The 21427-nt window shown below is 37.1% G+C and overlaps 1 protein-coding gene across 8 annotated transcripts in view; it reads left to right on the top strand.

Moving 5' to 3' along the window:
• The window catches only part of CadN (neural cadherin), a 620389-nt gene that overhangs the window by 587165 nt on the left and 11797 nt on the right, over positions 1 to 21427 (top strand). For all 8 annotated transcript variants that reach the window (XM_087349487.1, XM_087349486.1, XM_087349488.1 and 5 more), the window contains 17 exons: positions 2951 to 3088; positions 7057 to 7243; positions 7792 to 8025; positions 9530 to 9702; positions 10526 to 10675; positions 10964 to 11269; positions 11457 to 11730; positions 12269 to 12477; positions 13184 to 13347; positions 13847 to 14015; positions 14631 to 14837; positions 16341 to 16612; positions 17095 to 17300; positions 18315 to 18457; positions 19171 to 19431; positions 20244 to 20594; positions 21087 to 21200. In XM_087349487.1, the coding sequence (XP_087205613.1) occupies positions 2951 to 3088; positions 7057 to 7243; positions 7792 to 8025; positions 9530 to 9702; positions 10526 to 10675; positions 10964 to 11269; positions 11457 to 11730; positions 12269 to 12477; positions 13184 to 13347; positions 13847 to 14015; positions 14631 to 14837; positions 16341 to 16612; positions 17095 to 17300; positions 18315 to 18457; positions 19171 to 19431; positions 20244 to 20594; positions 21087 to 21200 (3558 nt within the window). The remainder of the gene's footprint in view (positions 1 to 2950; positions 3089 to 7056; positions 7244 to 7791; positions 8026 to 9529; positions 9703 to 10525; positions 10676 to 10963; positions 11270 to 11456; positions 11731 to 12268; positions 12478 to 13183; positions 13348 to 13846; positions 14016 to 14630; positions 14838 to 16340; positions 16613 to 17094; positions 17301 to 18314; positions 18458 to 19170; positions 19432 to 20243; positions 20595 to 21086; positions 21201 to 21427) is intronic.

The following is a 21427-nucleotide window of genomic DNA, read 5'->3' as shown; positions in this document are numbered from 1 at the left end:
TAAATTATCCTGCACGTTGATTGTATTTTTGGAGTCTCCAAAACAAATTTTCTCAAAATCTACAGTGCCATGAGAATATTGAGATGGTACCTTAAAATAGGCCACTGCCGCTTCCATGGCAATCCCGCATTGTAACAGTTAATATTTATTTCATCTTCCATACAACATATGTATTTTACGTGTTTATTGACGTCACCTGTAACACGATTTTGTCTGCAAAAGTGAACATTTATACCGGTGACAGTTTAGAAAACTGCAATCCCCATTTTGAACATTTAAATGTACCTTTGTACTAATATTGGCCTGTGGGTTATGTGCATGAATTTTAAGAATTGACGGGGAGCGTAATTGGGGGAGGGGGTTGTGACTGGCCCTCTGTGGAAATTTTTCGTTTCCGGGCTTACTGAAGTAAGTTCGAAAATCTGAGTTGTGAGGATCTGACGATGGTGAAGATATTAGTTGTTGTCTTCTGCTTCGTGACGCTGTGCACTGGCAAGTATACACCTACAAACGTTGTCGAGAACAGTTTTGCAAACAAGTATCGTCTTAGTTTCGCCCGTGTTTGCAAACAGTCCGCAAACAATTCGGCGATTGTTATTTCCCCTTGCGAATTGGAAGCAATGCACAATGTTTGCAAATGTGTACGTGTTTCAGAACACGTCATTACTCTTCCGTGAGCTACCATCAAGGTAGAGTGCTCAGAATTTTAACAAGTGAGAATACGTTGAAGCTTAATATTTTGGAGCAGCGCTTTAAAATCGGTTGGTGTCATTCTGAAGCCAGCTTTATCTTAAAATCTGCCAAAAGATTGTCTCGATACCTTTAAGAAAGTGCTTAGTCCACCAACTTAAAATATTTCTTCACCGCATTTCATTTAAGAGAAATTTATATCCAGCGCAGATTCTAGCCGCACGACCAGATTTTTTGAGCAGACTGGATACAAACCAGTTTTTCCGGACATAGTTGTCAGATTGTTCGCAAACACGGAAACTGACTGTCCTCTGGGTTGTTGAACCGTGTGGTCTGGTAGACGTTTAACGGAGTGTCAGAGCTTTACTCATCGCCTTGACGACGGAGTCATCACACACCTTAGAAACGTCGGTCAACTTATAGCACATTGCAACAACCCAGAAGACAACCATCTTAACACTCGCCGCCATGAGAACCTTGAAATCTCACTGTTTTCCAAGAATGTTTGTGGGTGTATACGAACCGAAAAACGGCAGTCGAATTTCGTTCTGCCCTACTTCGAAAAAACAAACCAGTGACCGCCTTTTACCGAAATGAAATATAATAGTACTTGTGTCCTTGTTTTCTAAAAAAAATTGTCTGAAATTGCCCAGTTTGGCTATAGCTATTAGTTACGTGGCCTGTTTTTGTAACAAGTTTTCGTCAGATTCAAGTGGAGATGAGCACCATTTTCGGAGATAAGACCTTGTTGTTACTATAAAAGCCATCGTAATATAGTATATAGATAGGTGTAATAGCCAGTGTCTTTCCTGTCCAGCCTTCTCTGTATGTCTAGAATGTCTTGTCGTATAGAAAGTTGCAAAAAGAAAGTTCTTTCCCTCTTTTTTCATGAAATAACAATGAAGTTTGATGGCATGGACATTAAGCACAGAGCGGGTTCTTTTCATCAAATGTGCGCTCAAAATATCGTAAAGAGAGATGTCTATTCGAGCCATATCCATTAAGAATAAATTATTAATACTTGGATTTATAATATTATTCGTAGGCTGTTCAAAAAAATTCTAAATAATCATATCATCTAAACCGTGAATCTGATAAAAAAAAACATAAGAAATTTGTAGGTAAGTTTTGAGGAAGGAATTAAGTTGTCAGTGTGTTTATACATTTTGGTTATAGCGTGCGGGTAGTTGAAGTTTTGTAACATCCAAAAAGAGTATGAAAAGCAAAACACAGACCTTTATTTCTTGTAATTTAGGCTACTTAGCAGCGCCTTCAATTACTCTGGATAATATATTGGAAGGGATTAGGAACGAAGCAATTGTGGCCTAATTTAAAGTACTATCCTGACATTTTTCTGGAAGGACCGAGAACAAACCACAAAAATCCCCAGTCAGGATATTCTATTTTCTGGCAGAGATTCTATCTTGGGACTTAACATACGTTTTGTGCAAAATTATTTGCCATTGAATCTCAACAGTTTAAGAGTTATTAATTATTTTATAAAATTATGAACTGTCTCCAGGGAGTCAGTTGGTGCATCATCACTTAATACACTGCCTGTCTTTTTTTTCCTCCGATAACACTGAGGGGGGGGGAGTTTTTACTCCGCATTAAACAATCTTTAAAAAGTTTTCGGTAAACATTTTCTGGTGCATTGAAGTCAACCCTAAAATCTCTCTACTGTGAATTATGCCCAAAACTTTCAATTCACAGAGAGACAGGACTCCAGATGCTGTCTTGTACGTGAGGGTTAAGAAATATGAGCACAGATTTGCTTCTTTCGACGCGTGAGGGCGACAGTAGCACCCTGAACGGGCATTTCTCCACACGCCTTCCAGCTTATGATATACTGTGTAGCCGAGGACGTGCTTGTCCTCAGAATCAAGATTAAAATTGATTCTTTTTCAAGTGCGTTTGGTAGGTCGTCTCGTAAGTGGTTACCAACATAGCGCTTTCATCTTAAGAGTGAAATGAGGATGAAGACGGTCGATATTATCTTCCGTAATGTTGGCGACCGTGTACCAACAGGACCGCATGGCGTCGGAGCCTATAACACCGCGGTCCACGTAGTACGCAAATATTTTACCTGGTAGCAGATGGTAAGGCATTTCACGACACCAAACGCCGTCTAGAATTGTCGATAAATTGGTTTGGTTAGTGGGTGTGACGTTTCACTGTGTACAGGAGACTACATTTTTTATCGGTTGAGTGGTTGGTTCGCTGTAGCGAGGATTTTGTTCGAATGTGGCTGTGATTGCAGGTGACAGCAACAGATGGTGACAAGGATCGACCACAGAACATCGTATACTTCCTAACGGGTCAGGGCATCGATGCTGATAACCCTTCGAACAGCAAGTTTGATATCAACCGGACAACAGGCCTGATCTTTGTTCTGAAGGTAAGTAGAAGCAGCTGACTCACAATGGCCTCGTTACAAATTGTATTTCGGGAGATATTCGTTTCGACTCTCGGTCAGATTACTGGCCCCCCTGAGGTTTCCATTGCCCTTACTTGATACTGCTTTTAAATAGGCTACGACTCTTTTAATCCTATGTAATCATACCCTAATGTCTTTAATTTAATTCTAGCAACTGCTGTGGTCTGGATTAGACTGACTCAGGGCAGGTTCCACGGGGGGAGGGGGCTGTTGTGAACGCGATCATCCGAACGGTTTCATAAGGGTGACAGGAATATTTTGATCAGCTGAACGACTATCATCTTCTCAAGAAAGACTCTTCCCCGTTGTTTTAGTGATGCAGTCAGTGGCTCTCATATTTCTTAACCACTTTTAGCGTATTCTCTGAATATTCCGAATTGAGTGCCAGAAGACAGCCATCTTAGGGCTTTGGAGTAATTTAGAAAGTGAGAACGTGTTTTATAAGTTATCGCGATATTTTCATTGACTATGCTTATGAAATAATACAGATGGGACGAACTTCTATCGGAAACTGTACGAACTACAAGGATGAAGAGGTGCAGCTGGGCGCTGAATATAGTAATTAATTTTGGCGTGTCGAGACGTCTGTTAGACGAGCGGACGGACTAAGCAAAATTAATTCTCTTGTTGTTTCATGTTGCATTCTTTAAACAAAAATGTAGCTCTCGTGTGAAGACGTGAAGAATGTATGTAGAAAAGAAGAGACAAATAGCTCAACGGAAACATTAATTATATCTTCAGAGTGTAAAAAAGACGTAGCTGTTAACTCTACTGCTCTCTGGCGACAAGAAGATTAATCTCTGTTTTGTCGTGGGGAGCCATGAATGGGTTATTGCTTTCTGAACGCATTGCTTGTTTAGTGTTTCACGCTCCAGGTATTGCTTTTCTTCATCAATCATGTGTACGGCTTAACGCCACACGGTTTATGGCCTCTTATGGACTGCGAGAAATATGGAGCTGGCAGGTGGAATTAGTTAACACTGCTGTCATTTTTACTGCGTGCTAAGAATGAAGGTTTCCACTGTGTTGTTTTATTGTCTCTTGCAAGGCATCTCTCTTTAGTCTGCGCTTATATTCCTCACCGATACTTTGTAAAGAAGGAGGAGAAACTCTGGCAGACGTTACTAATCTTGACATGAGGTCTCAAGGACGTTAAGTTGTTATTGGTGGTCGTATTCTGGTTTATTACCTGTGGATTTATAGTTGGGCACAAATGTTTTGGAGGAACATACTATCTCCATCCTCAGCCTTGAAAGTGGAGGCAACATGTTTCTTTGAAACGTTGACACCCACTTACGAGTCCACGTGACGTCAAACTCCACATAATGAAATCTTGTTTTAACTTAGGAATGTGGTTTAGTGAATCTTTTGCTTCCATACCGAATGTAGGGTCCATCCAGCCACCTATCTGGTGGGTACCGGTGGCCCTTCGCCGGGGGTGAAGTGGTTGGTACGTGATACACACCACTCACCCTCATCTAGTACCGAGGTCGATGGCGTATACCGGAGACAGCTTTTCTTTGTACTTATTTCGTCTATTTTAGATGTGTTTATTTCACTGAGCACTTTGTTTTTGAACTCCTGATTTCAAATTTCATGAAAGCAGAGTCATTGTCGTTTAAATTATATAATCTTTAGTTGTTTTCGAGATAAGATACGACCCCAGATAATTATGAACTTCGACCCTAAATAATTATCCTAATTAAGAATCATCCCGTCTTGTGTTAAGATTCTTTTTCGTAGTTTTGGCTTCCGGTAAATGTTACTCAGATTGAGATCCTCGTAACGTGATTTGTAACACGGGAAGCTGCTTACGATGTACTAATATAATATGGAAAGAGGATAATGACTGTCATAAAGTTGTGATATCTTCGTAATAAAAACGCAGTTATAATACCGAGCCAGGCTCTTGGTAACTTGTACTGGCAGGATGCGTACTTTATTAGAACAGATTAACAAAGTTTCTTGCCCGTCACGAGCTAGAATATCGTACAGTTGGTCTACAACTTGTGGTTCGCTAGTGTCGCGACCTGCGATTAAAATTCACGTTGCTGCTTATATTTTTACGATTAATGATAATGCTGAAATTACAAGAAAATTTACTTACTTGTTTAAGGGCAAAAGTGAACAAGTTACCTGCACATATTTTCCACGTTCGTCCCCCCCCCTTTATGTTCATTCCTCCATATCCGAATTTAATTCGCTTTCTCGGGCTGAGTCGCCATTTTACTACCATGTCAACAGTTGTTATCTCAGTTGATATGTCTCTCCTCCCGCGTAATACAAAAAATTGTTGAAGTTCTTACGTCATTTGTGTAATTTTTATTTATTTCGCCAAATATTATCATTATGATAATATGGTTGAAATTCTCATAGTGGAAAAGTATTATTTACACTTGTATCTATAATTTAATTTCTAGTCGTTATTTATTAGTATCACGTAAAAGGCATTCAAATCTTGTTCAAGTACGCGATTGACAGCATAAACATCGATAACAACCAGTTTGCGTTCCGGAAATATCTGCCCAGTAATTTGCTAAGTTGGTCATATTCGATTGATTCTTGTACTAATCACGTTATACGGCAGATTGATGTTCAAAGAGAACAAATGCCATGCCCAAGAGTATGGAAGTGGTGAAGTTGAATGGCTCGGATCGTGCCCCCGAGGAATGCGGAATGAATTTACCGCCCCGAATGTCACATTTGCCTGCCTGTAACCTACCAACGAAAACACATTGTTATTCTATTCGAGTGCTGTATCGATAAATCAAAATGTGTTTCTTCCGGGGCTTACAGAAGCGTAGAACTATATTTTATCCGCGGAGGGACGCTGGCACAGCTAATACCACACCGCTACAGTGTATCCAACCGCTGCCAAAATGTTTACAAAGCGTCTTGCTACGTGTGGAATTTACTAGACTTCAAGTACTTAACGGTGTTTCCAGATTCCTTGTACCTGGATTACAGTTTCCTGGCTGTATATGTTTATCATTAATTGATTTTTCCAATCGTTTACTACGCTAATGGTCTTGGTAGGACCCAAGGCTCCCAACAGTTTGTCCTATACATGTTTAATTATTTATAACATGATTAAGCAACCTCGAGTCGCTGGTCGCATGTGGCCCTCTGATCATTTTTATGCACACTTTGTAGATGTAGGCCCACAACGTCAGACAGATTTTATTTCTCAAGGATACATTGTCCCGCTGTTCAAACTGTATGAAATTTAATGACACAAGTTTTAAAAATCGACAGTGTCTTGGAATCCAAACTTGTAAGCTAGCAAACAACGACAGTTGTTTTCATTGTAAAAAAATGTAACTTTTTAATTTGTTCTAATGTTTATACGTATTTATGCATATGTACTTGTATACGCATGCATTATCTGCTGCAGAAATAACTTCCGTTATACGGGGGGGGGGGATCCTTCTTTGACGAGCTGATAGTCGCTCAGCTGGTAAATGAATTATCCACGTGTTATGGAACCGGAAGTTTCTTTACGATGTTTGCAAGGTCCCACTACTGGTCTCTGTCCTTGACACCATTTCTGTGACATCAGCGTTAATATTGTTCTCTTAGTATGCACACATCTCTCAAATGGACTTGGCCCTTCAGATTTTACTTCTAAAATGTTGTGTACAGTTTCTATCTTATCTTTTTCATGCGTGTTGCATGCCCTGCCCATCTAATTCTCCCTTATTTGACCATTGTAAAAGCAGCAAATCGTGAAACTTCACGGTGAGCAGCTCTTAAAGTCAGGCACTGTTTGGTCTGGCGTAAACACACCAGATCTCTGACTGTTTAGTTCTGGCCGAATCTGTTTATTGTACTTTACATCAGTTTTTCATCAGATAAACTTGCATGACATATTACGTTATTTCTCTTATACATATATGTATGTGCGTGTGTGTGGTTGTGTATGACTACAGCCTCTGGACCGAGATCAACCCAATGGCCGACCACAGTGGAGGTTCACAGTATTTGCTCAGGATGAGGGTGGAGAAGGGCTTGTCGGCTACGCAGATGTGCAAGTTAACCTCAAGGACATCAATGACAATGCACCCATTTTCCCGCAAGGAATTTATTTTGGAAATGTTACAGAAAATGGCACAGCAGGTAAGTAATACAAAATGTTACGAACGTGGAATTGTGAATGCCTGTCTTATGAAAGTTGTTACAACGTGAACAGATTATTTTGTACTTACGCAAAACGTTAGGGTGATTAAGTCCAGGAACAAAATGTAAATGGGGCATGGCATAGTTCTGGTTAGAAAACATAAAGGGAAGACGTGAGAATAATATTAAAGTGGATCTCATAGAAACAGAGTTTATAGGTTAAGGATCGGAATCTTGTCAGTATAACCATTTTGTTTCCATAAAAAGCAGGGAATTTCTTGACAATCTTGAGTGACTGTCAGTAAGTACATTGATCTGGGGCATTGATTAATTTAGTTCTGATCAAATCATCAACATTTTCGGCAGATATTAATTAATAAAATAAATGTTTGCGCAGCTCCGAGTATATAAATTGTTGATAGAGTAAACAGTAAATACAAAAGAGTTTCTCCAAATAATCATAGGCGGCAACATGTGTTAGATTCTGAAGTCATGTAAGTGTACAGGAATGCCAACAGAAAATGTCACACTAACCATATTGTGTTCAGGAATGGTGGTCATGACCATGACAGCGGTGGACTATGATGACCCCAATGAAAGCACCAATGCCAGACTCATCTACTCCATAGAGAAAAATGTAATCGAAGAAGAAACAGGCTCGCCAATCTTTGAGATTGAATCAGAAACTGGAGTGATCAAGACTGCAGTATGCTGCTTAGATCGAGAAAGAACGCCAGATTACTCCATACAAGTCGTAGCTATGGATGGAGGTGGCCTCAAAGGTAAAGCCCAGAAGTAGCTGTGTTTTCAGTTGTAAAGTGATAATGCCAATTGTGTGTTTCTAATTTTTTAATATTATGATCCGTCTTGGGAAGTTTACTTACTATCCATGATTTGTAGAATAACATTGCAGAATTTGATCTGTAAAACATTCATAGTGTATAGATTCTTTCTGTAGACCAGTGTTCCACATATTTTTCCCTGCAACACACCATAATTTGGTTGTTTTAATGCGTGAGTTACTGCACGTCAACTGACTGCCTATCCAGTTAATTGACTGCTTGAATAAAATACTGTAACTTTTGGTTGGTCCTCCCTGTAAACTGTGTCGATATATTGACTGACATCAAATAAAGATTAATATTATAGCGCGCAGTATTGTTACAGAAATATTCCATCTATAACATATTCTGCATGGCAAGAGTGTTTGTCAGTAATAAGAAAAGAGTTAACACATGCTGATAGTTCTGCTTATTCTGCCATTAAAAAATTGGGTATGATAAAAAAATTTCCAAACTGAGTTTTTTTCTTTATACTGTACATGTTTGGCAGCTGCTCAGTCCTGTCTGCTTTAAAGTAGTTTCCTTTGAACCCAATATAGTGATTGTAATTATTCTGTTGTTGGAAGCATCAATGGAAGTCCTGTATTTTCAACTCCGCAAGTGTGGTTTGTGACTTTTATTTGAGTGTGATGACGTAGTCACATCCATTCCTCTTAAGTACTAACTTGTGTTTTGGGATTCAGAAACAGACCTGTAGGGTATGAAGGGTGGGGTCACAGTTGTGTTGTTTCCAGCCAGAAGTTCCTGCTCAGATAAAATAGAGTGAGCAGGAGAGTTGTCATGGTGTAGAAACCAGTCTTCAGTGCAGCATTTTGCATGTTTTTGCCATATATATTCCCATAGCTACAGACCATTTGTGTAGTAATGTTGTTTCCGTGATACAAACTCTTTTCTACGATTCTGTCTATATCAGAGAACAGTTCCTTTTATGTTCATTGTCTTTGTCAGTACCAGTCATTTGGTTTTGTCTTTTTGGAACCACTCAGATATTTTGATTTTTCTATGTTGACCCCTTTCAGAAGAAATGTTTAATATCTGATTGTTTTCTGTAGTAGTTTTCCCTAATTTGAAACAACATTATTTCAGTACAAGTCATTTCTGAATGACACACGATACAGTTTTGGAATGATGTGAAAATGATTCAGTAATGTGTATTCTACCACCATCTAGCAGGCAATTTTTGTACCAACTGTTGTGGTCCCACATTTTAGCCAGTTCTGGTACTTAAAATTAATCAATTTATGTTTGTTTGTTTTTCATTACATGAGATGTGAGAGTTTGTGTCAGTTAATAAGTAGAAGTTCTTTTATTGTTTCAATACATCTCATTTTAAGTGGATAATTACATATAAATTATTGTCCATAATGAATGCCTATTCTAGAGAGATGTGTCTCTGCTTTCAAAGTACCTGAATAAGGCTCTGATGATCAGTATTGGTTTCTAGGAACTGGAACAGCATCAATCCGTGTGAAGGATATAAATGACATGCCTCCACAGTTCACAAAAGATGAATGGTTCACAGAAGTTGATGAAACAGATGGAACAAATTTACCAGAGCCGCCAATTCTTACTGTTACTGTTCATGATGAAGATGAAACAAACAAGTTTCAGTACAAGGTACAAATAAACCTTACCAAAACATGTATTTCCATAGATGATTTTCCGTGACTTAATAGCTGATAAATTTAGAATCCTACAATTAGAGCTGAACATCAGAAGTATTAAACAAATATTCATTCAGCTCATATAGATTTTAAATAATAGTATAAAGGATTTTATTAACTCAGTGAATTCAAAATATAAAAACATATTGAAAATATTTGTTTGTAGACGTTTTGAACAAATTAAATTTTAACTTCTGAAATTTTAGTTTTATTTTAGAAATAAACAAGAAAGTGCTTCAGATGTTAAAAAATACTTTTAACTTCTGCTTATATTTATGATCCTACATTTATATTTACACAGAAATATTTTTGTTTATATTTGAGAGGGTGGCGAACGACTCCCTAGTCTGTGACATTTTTTTGGAAAAGTGACATTTAAATTTGAAAACTATTTCTTTATCTCTTTGATTGTGGAAGTATATCATGTGTATATATATGAAATTAACATTTTGCTCAACAAAATCAAAGTTTCATAATTGCCAAACAAAAATTATAAATTTGTATATTTTGGATTTTGTTGGCAATAAGAGATGTATGCAAGCTTGCAGAACTATTCTGTAACAGAAGTTGCCTAAATCTAATGCTGGTTGTTTCTCAAATCTTCATCATTGGTTTTATCAATACATGCAACAGGAAATAAACAGGAAGTTGAGTGAATGAAATTGCAGTAACGAAAATTAGTATACTTCTGCCATTATACCAATCACTTTAGGCATTTGCCTCTGAATATTACATTATGTAATGTTACTAATTACTAAAATTATTCTCTTCCTCAGGTGATAGAGAACAGTGGATATGGTGCTGACAAATTCACCATGGTAAGAAATGGTGATGGGACGGGTTCTCTGAAGATCGTGCAGCCTCTGGATTATGAAGACCAACTCCAAAGTAATGGCTTTAGGTTCAGGATACAGGTCAATGACAAAGTGAGTATTAATTATACAGCCAGATGTCACTGTACTCACAGCTGTGACTCCATAGTACGGAGACAGCTTCATCTTGTTTAAAACCATTCAGTTTGTTAAAATATTCTCTGTTGTGAGTAATCATGAGTCCATCAGTGTTTACTAAAGTCTGTCTTTTAGGCTGCCATTTTGTATTACATTTCTGTTACCCCATTCCTGTAGGTGTTGCTAAACAACAGTGAAATATTCAGAGGAATATTTTCATGGTTATTAATATTTAATTGTCATCACGCTCTATTTTATTTTCAGGGTGAAGATAATGACAATGACAAATACCACGTGGCCTACTCATGGGTGGTAGTGAAGCTGCGAGATATCAATGACAACAAACCACAGTTTGAGCGCCCCAACATAGAGGTTTCAGTATATGAGAACGCAGAAGTAGGGAAGAGTCTGGAGACCTTCAAGGCAACTGATCCAGACCAAGGTGGAAAGAGCAAAGTGAAATATGCCATTGATCGCACTTCAGATCGAAAACGCCAATTCTCTATCAATCAAGAAGGAACAGTCTCCATCCAGCGTAACCTGGACCGCGAAGAGACACCTCGACATCAGGTAGGTTATTGTCATTGTTTATGGATCCCATCAGCACTGAACTATGCAGATGAAGTAAAAAATTAAAGTTTAATCTGTATGAATACCTACATTCTTGTAACAAATCACCAGTCCTTCTGTCCTTCATTTAAACCATGTTTCACTTTCTTTTAGCTTTTGGTTAACCCCTGTCTTATGTTTCTTGCAGGTGAAAGTGCTTGCCATCGATGACGGTGTTCCACCAAAGACGGCCACAGCCACGCTTACTGTGATTGTACAGGATATTAATGATAATGCACCAACATTCCTGAAGGATTACCACCCAGTTCTTCCTGAACATGTGCCCCCCAGGAAAGTGGTGGAGATTTTAGCAACTGATGATGATGACAGATCAAAAAGCAATGGACCACCTTTCACATTCAGGATGGATCCTAATGCAGATGACATCATCAGAGCCTCATTCAAAGTTGAACATGACCAGAGTAAGAATCAGTTGTTACTAGATTTTGGATTTATTCTATTGTGAGGAGATTGATGATCTTCTTTTGGGTTTTGCGCCACATAGACTTGTCATTAGATACCAGTGTTTTGGAGAAATTTACTGGCTCAATCTTCAGCCCTGAAAATGGAGACAATGTGATGCTCCAAAGAGAGTTCCATACACATAGTTTCATGTTGTTCAGTGAGTTTTTTCATCACACATCATGAAGCAATCTGTAAAACTGTTGAGCCCTACTGCAATCTATTTAACTTTCAGGCATCAGTTTCCATAGATTTCAATAGGTTTCACACCTTTTGAACACAGAAATTGAAATGCTTATAATTCTTTCTTTGCTGTTTTCTATAAATATAGCAGTGTTATATGTTACAGTATTATTACTAATCAAAAGACAAAGAAAAATTAACTATGTGCAGGGGATAATATTGTTTAAAACTGTCACATTTCTCTGTACTGTGTAGTAAAATTGCCATCAGTTTTTAATTTTACTTCATCCACTTTGTAAAAATCTTGCATTACAGAGGGAGCTAATGGAGATGGAATGGCTGTTGTAACTTCCCTCCGATCATTCGATCGTGAACAACAAAAAGAGTATCTCATCCCTATTGTAATCAAGGATTCAGGAAACCCTGCAATGTCGGGCACTAGCACTCTGACCGTGGTCATCGGTGATGTTAATGACAATAAGATGCAGCCTGGCACCAAAGACATATTTGTTTATAACTATATGGTGAGTTACACAATATTAAGTTAGCGTTACTATATATATTATTACTTAAATTGTATTAAATTAGTTTAAAAATTATTTTAGTGACGTTAAATTGTCTACTCCTAAATAAGGTATAGCCTTTCACGTGGTCTAAGCAATGTACGATGAAGATGTATAGGAGAGTCAAGGTAAAGTTTCATACATTCTTAATCTCTGCAGTAGACGGGGGTGAATGGTCAACTTCAGGCGTAAGACTCGCTGCCCGTGAGGAAAGAGTCCCCTGTACCAATTGGATGTAAGGCTGAGTCAGCTTAACAGCTTGTGGGAATGAGTTAACAAAGAGAAAAATGCATATTAATCTGTAATTGAATACAATTTGTCAGTGAGGTGATATGTACTATTTTGTGTCATGTTCAGATATTTATATTCTGCTCTGTATTTCAACTATCAGAGAACTGTATTGAAATTATAAAAATAATTCCTTGAAAGTTATATGTTAAAATTGACACATATGCTGACATAGACAACAATTTCCAATGTATATTTACATGAACAAACAGAATTAAGGGACAGAGAAATCTGGGCCAAAAAACCTTCAATTAACCAATACTTCGGATTCTCATGTAGAATTATTGTCTTCACTACATGCATAAATATAAGAAATATTTTAAGAGATGTCCACAGTTGTAAGTCAGTGTTTTAACCAAAGAGGTTTTGGTTGTTACAGGGTCAAGCACCAGACACAGAAATTGGGCGTGTTTACGTGTATGATCTAGATGACTGGGATCTGCCAGACAAGAAGTTCTACTGGGAAGGAGCTGAGCATCCTCGCTTCAAGCTGAACGAGGATTCGGGCATGATCACAATGAGGCATGGCACTCACGATGGCCGGTGAGGGAAATAATTTTTCATTGCATGGATTAAAATTTTGAGGAATAACATCCTGTTACGTCATACTTGCAGCTCACCTAGCATTGGAAATGTGTTCTGAGAATTGACACATTTCTAATATATGTAAGGCGGACATAATCATTTATTATGTATGTGATATGAATTAGGTCTTCACCCATATATAATTCAACACAAAGAATCACAGTAATGTTTAATATATTTATTATCCTTGCCCCACAGTATAGCTTGACATGTGTTGAACTTTAGCGTACTGCTAAACGTTTAATCACATAGAGGAAGTCCTTCCATTCCCATAGTACTGGGATTTAAGTTACCTACTCCCATATAATAAAGGTTAATAATTATATAATTGATTATCTATTGATGTGTTTAATTCCCATTTATACAGATTCCCATTGTGTTAAGAGGAGGCGGGGCAGCTGAGTGCATTTTTAACTGTTTTTATTTGTTGCTTCAACATCAGTTATTGTCAATACAGGTATCATCTGAAATTCAAAGTATATGACCGCAAACACACCCAGACAGATGTACCAGCCAATGTGACAGTAACAGTGCGAGAGATTCCTCATGAAGCTGTGGTTAATTCTGGCTCAGTGCGCATTTCAGGACTCACTGATGAGGATTTTATTAGGGTCTGGAATTATCGGGTAAGTAGGCACTGAATTTTGGTCTATAGGTATCATTGCTTATAGTTGGAGGTTATTAGAGTTTGTGTGCATCACATATATCCACAGAAGTAATATACTGAAGAGAAAATGTGCGTCACAAAAGTGCAATGTCTGATGTCATGTTTACAGTTTTGCTTAGTGTTTAGCATTGTTTTACGCTGTGATTTCTACATTGTTACAGTTATTAGCTGGCAGTGTATTTTATTTTACTTTGATGCATCATATAGTATAATCTGATATGCAAGTTACACACACTACTACTTGATGATGGCTAATAAAGCTTAAATATATTGTAACAAGATGTACCTGATACAGTAACAGAAATTTTAATAGAATGACATTCGTTGTTATTATACATATGAAGTGTAATATGTTGTGTGTCCAATGGATTAATTAATCGAGTTTTCCTTAACAGAACGGTTCTTTATGAATTGTGCCCACTTGGTTGTTGACCATGTATACCTATTTCCACACTATTTATAAATCTTTCCCATGAATCCTGATGTGTTGCCCTCAATACACTCTGCCTATATTTCTTTTCTGCTTATATATCTTCTTTCTCTTCTGTACTAACTTTTTTCAATTATATTACAGTCACAAAGCCTGCAACGCAGCAAGGCAGACCGTTTCCGAGACCAGCTGGCTGACCTACTCAACACGGAGAGAGAAAATGTAGATGTGTTCAGTGTACAGTTACGCCGGAAACATCCGCCTGTGACAGACATTCGATTTTCTGCTCATGGTTCCCCCTACTTTAAACCAGTTCGACTCAATGGCCTTGTTTTAATGCACAGAGAAGAAGTAAGTACACTGAGAATTCAGCTTATCTTCCAGCAGTGAAATTGTTTGTGAAGTAATTAGAATTATGGTCTGAAGAAAGTTACTGAAATTTGGACAGCCCTCATTTTCCTTTTTGTACTAGTTAAATAATGAAGGATACATTGACTGTAATTATTAACTAACTTAAGTTTTTTTTAGAAACTTGATTGTTCCTCAGCTGGTAAGAAATTCCTTATTTTATGAAACATGTATTATACAGGTAGCTCTCGATTTACGCCGGGGATGCGTTCCTGGACGAACCAGCGTAAACGGAATTGGCGTAAATTGAAACTCTTTTATAATGTAAATCAATGGGAAGTCAATGACATGCGTTCCCAGCACCCAAACATTGACGAGTAATATAATGGCATTACATTTAAAGCTCTGAAATAATGTAAATAAAATAATGGGAATTTAAAAAAATTATTTTATACACTTACAATCGGCAATTCGTTTGTCCCCGCAATTGACTGCGATTCTTTCATGTGATTGATGTGTACAGTCATCTCTGCTGTTATGCAATAGTTGCATTCATGTAAGACGCCGACCTATAGAAAATCGCATAGTAAAAATAACCCCGGTACCTCCGCAGAGATTAAATTAGTCCTTTGAAAGTTTAAAGTGCCAGGAATGAAATTGCATAACAGCAAACTCGCATATGCAAAAGTTTGCATTTCACAAACAGCTTTTACCGATTCATCGATCTCATTGGAGCAAATTCGCGTTAATGAAACATACGTAATTGCAGAGATGACTGTATTTATAATTTTATTCAAAATCAGCAATGTAAGAATTATGATTTAGTATAATAATCAGTATGAGATACATTGTAAAACGTTATAAATAATAGTATTTCCCCCCCCCCCCCTTTTTGACTTGCTGGTTTCAAAATTGGCGCAAATTGAATCAACGCAAATCGAGGGCTACCTGTAATTACCATGTTCACAAGAGCTCACCATTGCACCATATCCTGAGTCAGTTGTTGTTGTTGTTGTACTCGGTCTTTTTTGTGGATAGCAAAGCCACTGTAACCTTTCCTGTTCCAGTTGTATCCATTTGTTTTAAAACCTGATTTAATATCATCATCCCATTTGTGCCTAGATTTCCGATGTTGTTTCTTCGTTCAAGGTTTTATTGTCAAAATGTATGCATTTATTATTTCCTTCTACATGATAAATCCCTGCATGTCTCATCCTCCTTGATTTGGACACCATAATATAATATAGTGAAGAATACAGATTATGAAGCTTTTCATTATGTCAGTTTTTCTGCCCTCCTATTACCATTACTTATTATTATTGTTACTGATATCACCAGCATCAACATCATCATCATCAAAATCAAAAAGCCGAATAAAATGTCACAGAAGTGACATCATATCTGTTCCTTGTTTTCGCACTGAGTACCACACGAAATCTAACCTGAAAAGTGAAGAGCTTTGGATCAGTATTACTGACCTCTGTTGGTGCAACTTGTTATTTGCAGATTGAGAAGGATGTCGGTATCAACATCACAATGGTTGGTGTTGATGAGTGCCTGTATGAGAACCAGATGTGTGAGGGAAGTTGTACCAACACACTGGACATCAGCCCTCTGCCGTACATGGTTAATGCCAATAAAACCTCATTGGTTGGGGTGCGAGTTGATGTGATTGCTGAGTGCACATGTGGAGCTCGTAACTTTACGAAAAGCGAGTCTTGTCGCACTAATCCTTGTTATAATGGAGGACGATGTATTGAAGGGAGATATGGCCTTAGGTAAGCTTTAATGTCATCATTATGTACACTAGTAATATATATTAGTGCTTGGAGTATTCGTTATTTGTATTGAACGCACTGCATGATCCTATGTTCAGTTATGTTTATTCATTAATTTTAATTTTAGATTCTTAACTCTTTTCAAACTGGACATCCAATATAAAATGCAATTATGTAAGGAGGAAGAAAATGACTCCTTCCAAAAACACTCAAAATACAGATCATTAAAGTAGCAGTGTTGCTTTCACATGTTGGCAGAATTACTTATCACAACATGGAATAATGTAAATGAACTAGAAATAATATGGTAAAATCTCAGGCTATAGTCTGTCAGTGAATAATACAAGAGTATGTTGATTTTAGAAATATATTTATTTTATTTTGTTGGTTGTTGCTGTGTGACCTTTTAATTTAAATATATTCAATGGAGTAGTTTAAAGGATTTCAGGTGAAGAGTAATGTTTTAATGTTCTGTCTTCTAGTTGTTCATGTCCGACTGGCTACAATGGCCCTCGGTGTCAGCAGACTTCACGGAGTTTCCGCGGCAGTGGTTGGGCATGGTATCCACCACTTGACATGTGTGACAACTCTCATCTTAGTTTAGAATTCATAACAAGAAAAGCAGATGGCATGCTACTTTACAATGGACCAATAGTACCTCCAGAAACAGATGAAGTCCTGGTTTCAGGTAAATCATTATTTTCAGATTTGTGACTTCTTTGTATCTTTGTCATGATTTTTTATCATGTAAAGATCTGTGGTGGGAAGCTTCTGCTAAGTTTGAAAATTTTTACTGTGGTGCTCAGGGCTTATCTTTATTCTTGTAATAGTTTAGTTTACAGTCAGGACATGGCTCTTACGGTATAGCAACACTAGAGAACAGAAGAGACAAGTTTTTCTTGTTTTTTTTCTTTCAGTAATGCCCAACATTAAAAGTGTGTTCAAAATATGATTGTAAAACCTTTCCTTTTGAGCCCTGTTCAAATGGATCTCAATGTATGAAGATGATGGTATTTGCTAAATGGTTTTTGCTTGATCTGATATATTTTCTCTAATTGTAATGTAAAATGTTGCGATTACGCTGAGCAGTACAATGTCTGATGTTTTTGCTGTCTGTTTGGAAATAAGACAGGTTATAAAATCAGTATACTTCTTTCTAGTATTGTTATTGTGGACTGTGTGCCCATGTAATATACATCCATGTCTTGTAAAAATGTGATTTTCTGGCTGTGTGTATTGTGTCTTAACACATTCGCTGCTAAACACATCCATCTTTGATGACTTGATTTATGTCTTACAAGTGATTTTCTTTCACAAAACAATTTCCAGTTCCTTTGTAAACATGTGGTTGCCTCATGTCCATAAAATTACTGGTGTGAGGTGTGGGAAAGTAAATAATTCCATGGAAGTGAATACCTATACAAGATATATCATCCTAAAGCAGTATTAAAGATAACATGAAAATTTCATGCAATCACATTAAATATTTTTTAAGATATTTTAGTTTTTTCTCTTTTTGTTAAACACATCTCCACACTGAAAAATGGGTGGCACAGAGCATTTAAATCCTTTCTATGCATCATGCCAGTGAATATGTTAAAAAATGTTGGAAACTTTTGTGTATGATATTTGTAGTTGACATATGTTCTGTTTGACAGTGATAGCTTGATATTGAGAGAAATGCGTTTTTCATTTGTTTAAGATTTTATCTCTTTGGAACTGGAGAGAGGCATGCCTAGGTTGCTAATAGATTTTGGTTCTGGAACTCTGGAATTGCGAGTGAAAACGAAAAAATCCCTGGATGATGGTGAATGGCATAGAATTGATGTCTTCTGGGATACAGAGGTAGGAATAATCTGAGAAAAAGGAATATTATCATAGGAACAGAATGCTTCTAAGGAAGTTGTAATAATTTAATTTGTAAGATCTTACATTCATTTTGGTGAGTTTTCTAAGTCTGTAAACCTGACATGTTTTGTACTTTTACCTTGTATTCATTTAGAATGGGAGTGTCTGTCTCTGTTTGTAAATGGATAATGCAGAATGGGTGAGCACTCAGTATGAATTTTAACGCTGTGATGAAAGGCAGAACCAGATAGTTCATTGGCACTGTAAATTTTCTTAGGAGAATTAGGTGTATCTTCTGAAGGTTAATCGTACATCAAACACAGAAAGAAGCATTTGTTGCCATATTTTGTGTACATATTTTAGACACATTTTAACTCTTTCAAGTTGAGGATGAAATAGATCAGTTATGTTGATAAAAACTTTGAGTGCTTTGGCCAGAACTAATCTGCCAAATATTCACAGTGATGTTAAACAATCTTTTTAGATTTTACAGAAGAGAAAGAATAAAAGGAAAGCTAGTAAAGTGAATGTTATAGATCCTGTTACATGTAAATGTAAATAATATATGTTTAAATACGCAGGAATGGTGTATTCTAAAGACGTTCTAAAATGCAACTGACAGAAACGAAATGATTAAGACATAGATTCGACATTACTAAAGCTCTTATTTGAACAGAGGTATGCATTGAGCACTAATATTATTATTTCAGAATGTTCGACTAGTTGTCGACTACTGTAAGTCTGCAGACGTGGCTGAGTTGGAGGATGGAACACCCCCTGAATTTGATGACTCAAGTTGTCAGGCACATGATACTGTGCCACCTTTCAATGAGTATCTCAATGTGAATGCCCCATTGCAACTTGGAGGACTTTATGTTGAACAATTTGACCCTACACATTATCACTGGCAGTACATGCCTGTGGGCAAAGGCTTTGATGGTTGTATAAAGAATGTATTCCATAATAGCAAGGTAAGTTGTTAGTGTCCCACAAATAGGCATATGGTTTTTGTTTTTTATCCCCCCCCCCCGGTTGCAGGCCTTTTGATCTGAGTGTACTCAATTTTATCAGTAGAATTCTCCCTTGCTGCAGTCAGAGTCATTTCAGGTGTTAAGAGCATTGTATTTGCTTTATTCTTTTTAGAATTTGTACTTAAACTTCTGATATCTTTGAATAAATGTTTTATGTATGTTTTTTCATATTTTGTGCACAATGTAAATAATTTTATCTACCATCTGTCTTCATTAACTTCTTTGTTTCATTGTGGCAGGTATGAAGCATTAGCACTCTAAAAGATGGTATTTCATGAAGAGATTTCAAAATATTATCTCTTGGAGGAGAGTGACATGATGAAAACAACGAGTTAATGAAAACAGACTGTCAATAAAATTACTTGCCCTGTGGACAAAATTTGAAATAACACATTTCAAATAGTTCTGTTTTATGAATCTGAACATATGAATATGCAACTAATTCCTCAATTAGAGAGTGATAAGGGAAAAAAAAACATGAAAACATTATTAAAACTAATTGAATACTGGAACATGCACTACAGCACTTCCTAATGTAGCAGGGAAATTCATATCCATTATATTACAGGAATAGAGAATTTAAACCCTGCTACCAGAGGGTTAATGGTTTAGCTCTATTCTTCTACAGAGCTTGACCAGTTGATAAATTATGAAAAATTTTAATCAGCTTTGTGTTCTGACACTCATGTTACTGTATTTTATGTGATGTTAGCTGTATTTATAGATCTAATAATTAAAACTATTGTTCTCAGCTTTATGACTTAGCAAATCCAGGCCTTACCCGGAACAGTATGGCAGGCTGCCCACAGACGGAAGATTTGTGCAACACACAGGATTCAACATTCCGGTGCTGGGAGCATGGCATGTGTGTGGGTAGCTTCTCTGAATCATACTGTCAGTGCAACCCAGGTTGGACTGGTCCAGGCTGCATCACTCCTACAGTCCCCACAACATTCAAACCTCAAAGCTACGTCAAGTATGCGCTGTCCTTTGAACCTGATCGCTTTTCCACGCAAATACAATTACGCTTCCGGACAAGAGAGGAGCATGGTGAATTGTTCAGAGTCAGTGATCAACACAATCGGGAATATGGAATTCTTGAGGTAAAATATGCCATACTTTTAACATGGGGTTTAAGAGGAGTTGATTTAATGAGGTAATGGTTTTAAGTAGGGAAGGGTTATGGTCTGTTGTATGAGAATTTCCCAGATGAACTTGGGAAAACTGGCATACTTCAGTTTGATCTCAGATTTTTTATACATTGTATTATTTACATGATACAAACTGCTTTATTAGTTGAATAATAATGAGAAAGTTTAACTTTTTTGCTATAAGGAAATCGAATCTGTAATTGTAATATTAACAGATATTATTGAAAATATTGACAACTTTCAGAAAACTTCAAATTGGTCTCAGACCTTATGGTTTGGAATTTCTTTATCTGACTGACATTACATCATATCCAATAGCAGAATAGTTTAATATCATATTTCACAGTATGGTAGTCCTTTTTTGTTTCTGTGTGTCTGTGACTCTGAGTTTCATTTTCCCTCTTAGTTTTTATTAGGCCTAACAATGTATTTTATTTTCTACAGATCAAAGACAGTCGGCTTCATTTCCGTTACAACCTAAATAGTCTGCGGACAGAAGAGAAAGATATCTGGTTGAGTGCCATAACTGTAGGTGACGGACAGTGGCACACAGCTAGGGTAAGCAAACTTTGTGTGTGTAACTGTTCAGGAACAGCCATTTATTTTAATTAACAGCAATGATTAACTGCATAGATTATTTTTGATTGGACAAGAATGATGGGTTAGTAAGGTTTAGAAAGTGTGCTTTCATGGGCAGTTGAGTCAACATTTGCTGGAGAGACTAGGGAAATTTTTTTAAGAAACTCTTCACAGTTAACTAGTAATGCAACCAATGTTTAAGCTGT

The sequence above is a fragment of the Zootermopsis nevadensis genome, unplaced genomic scaffold (assembly GCF_977971745.1).
Source record: "Zootermopsis nevadensis isolate Lab colony 2312 unplaced genomic scaffold, Znev_1.0 Znev_ptg000016l, whole genome shotgun sequence".
Classification (NCBI taxonomy): domain Eukaryota; kingdom Metazoa; phylum Arthropoda; class Insecta; order Blattodea; family Termopsidae; genus Zootermopsis; species Zootermopsis nevadensis.
The sequence above is the reverse complement of the archived record's forward strand: the minus strand, read 5'-3'. Positions and strand labels throughout refer to the sequence as shown.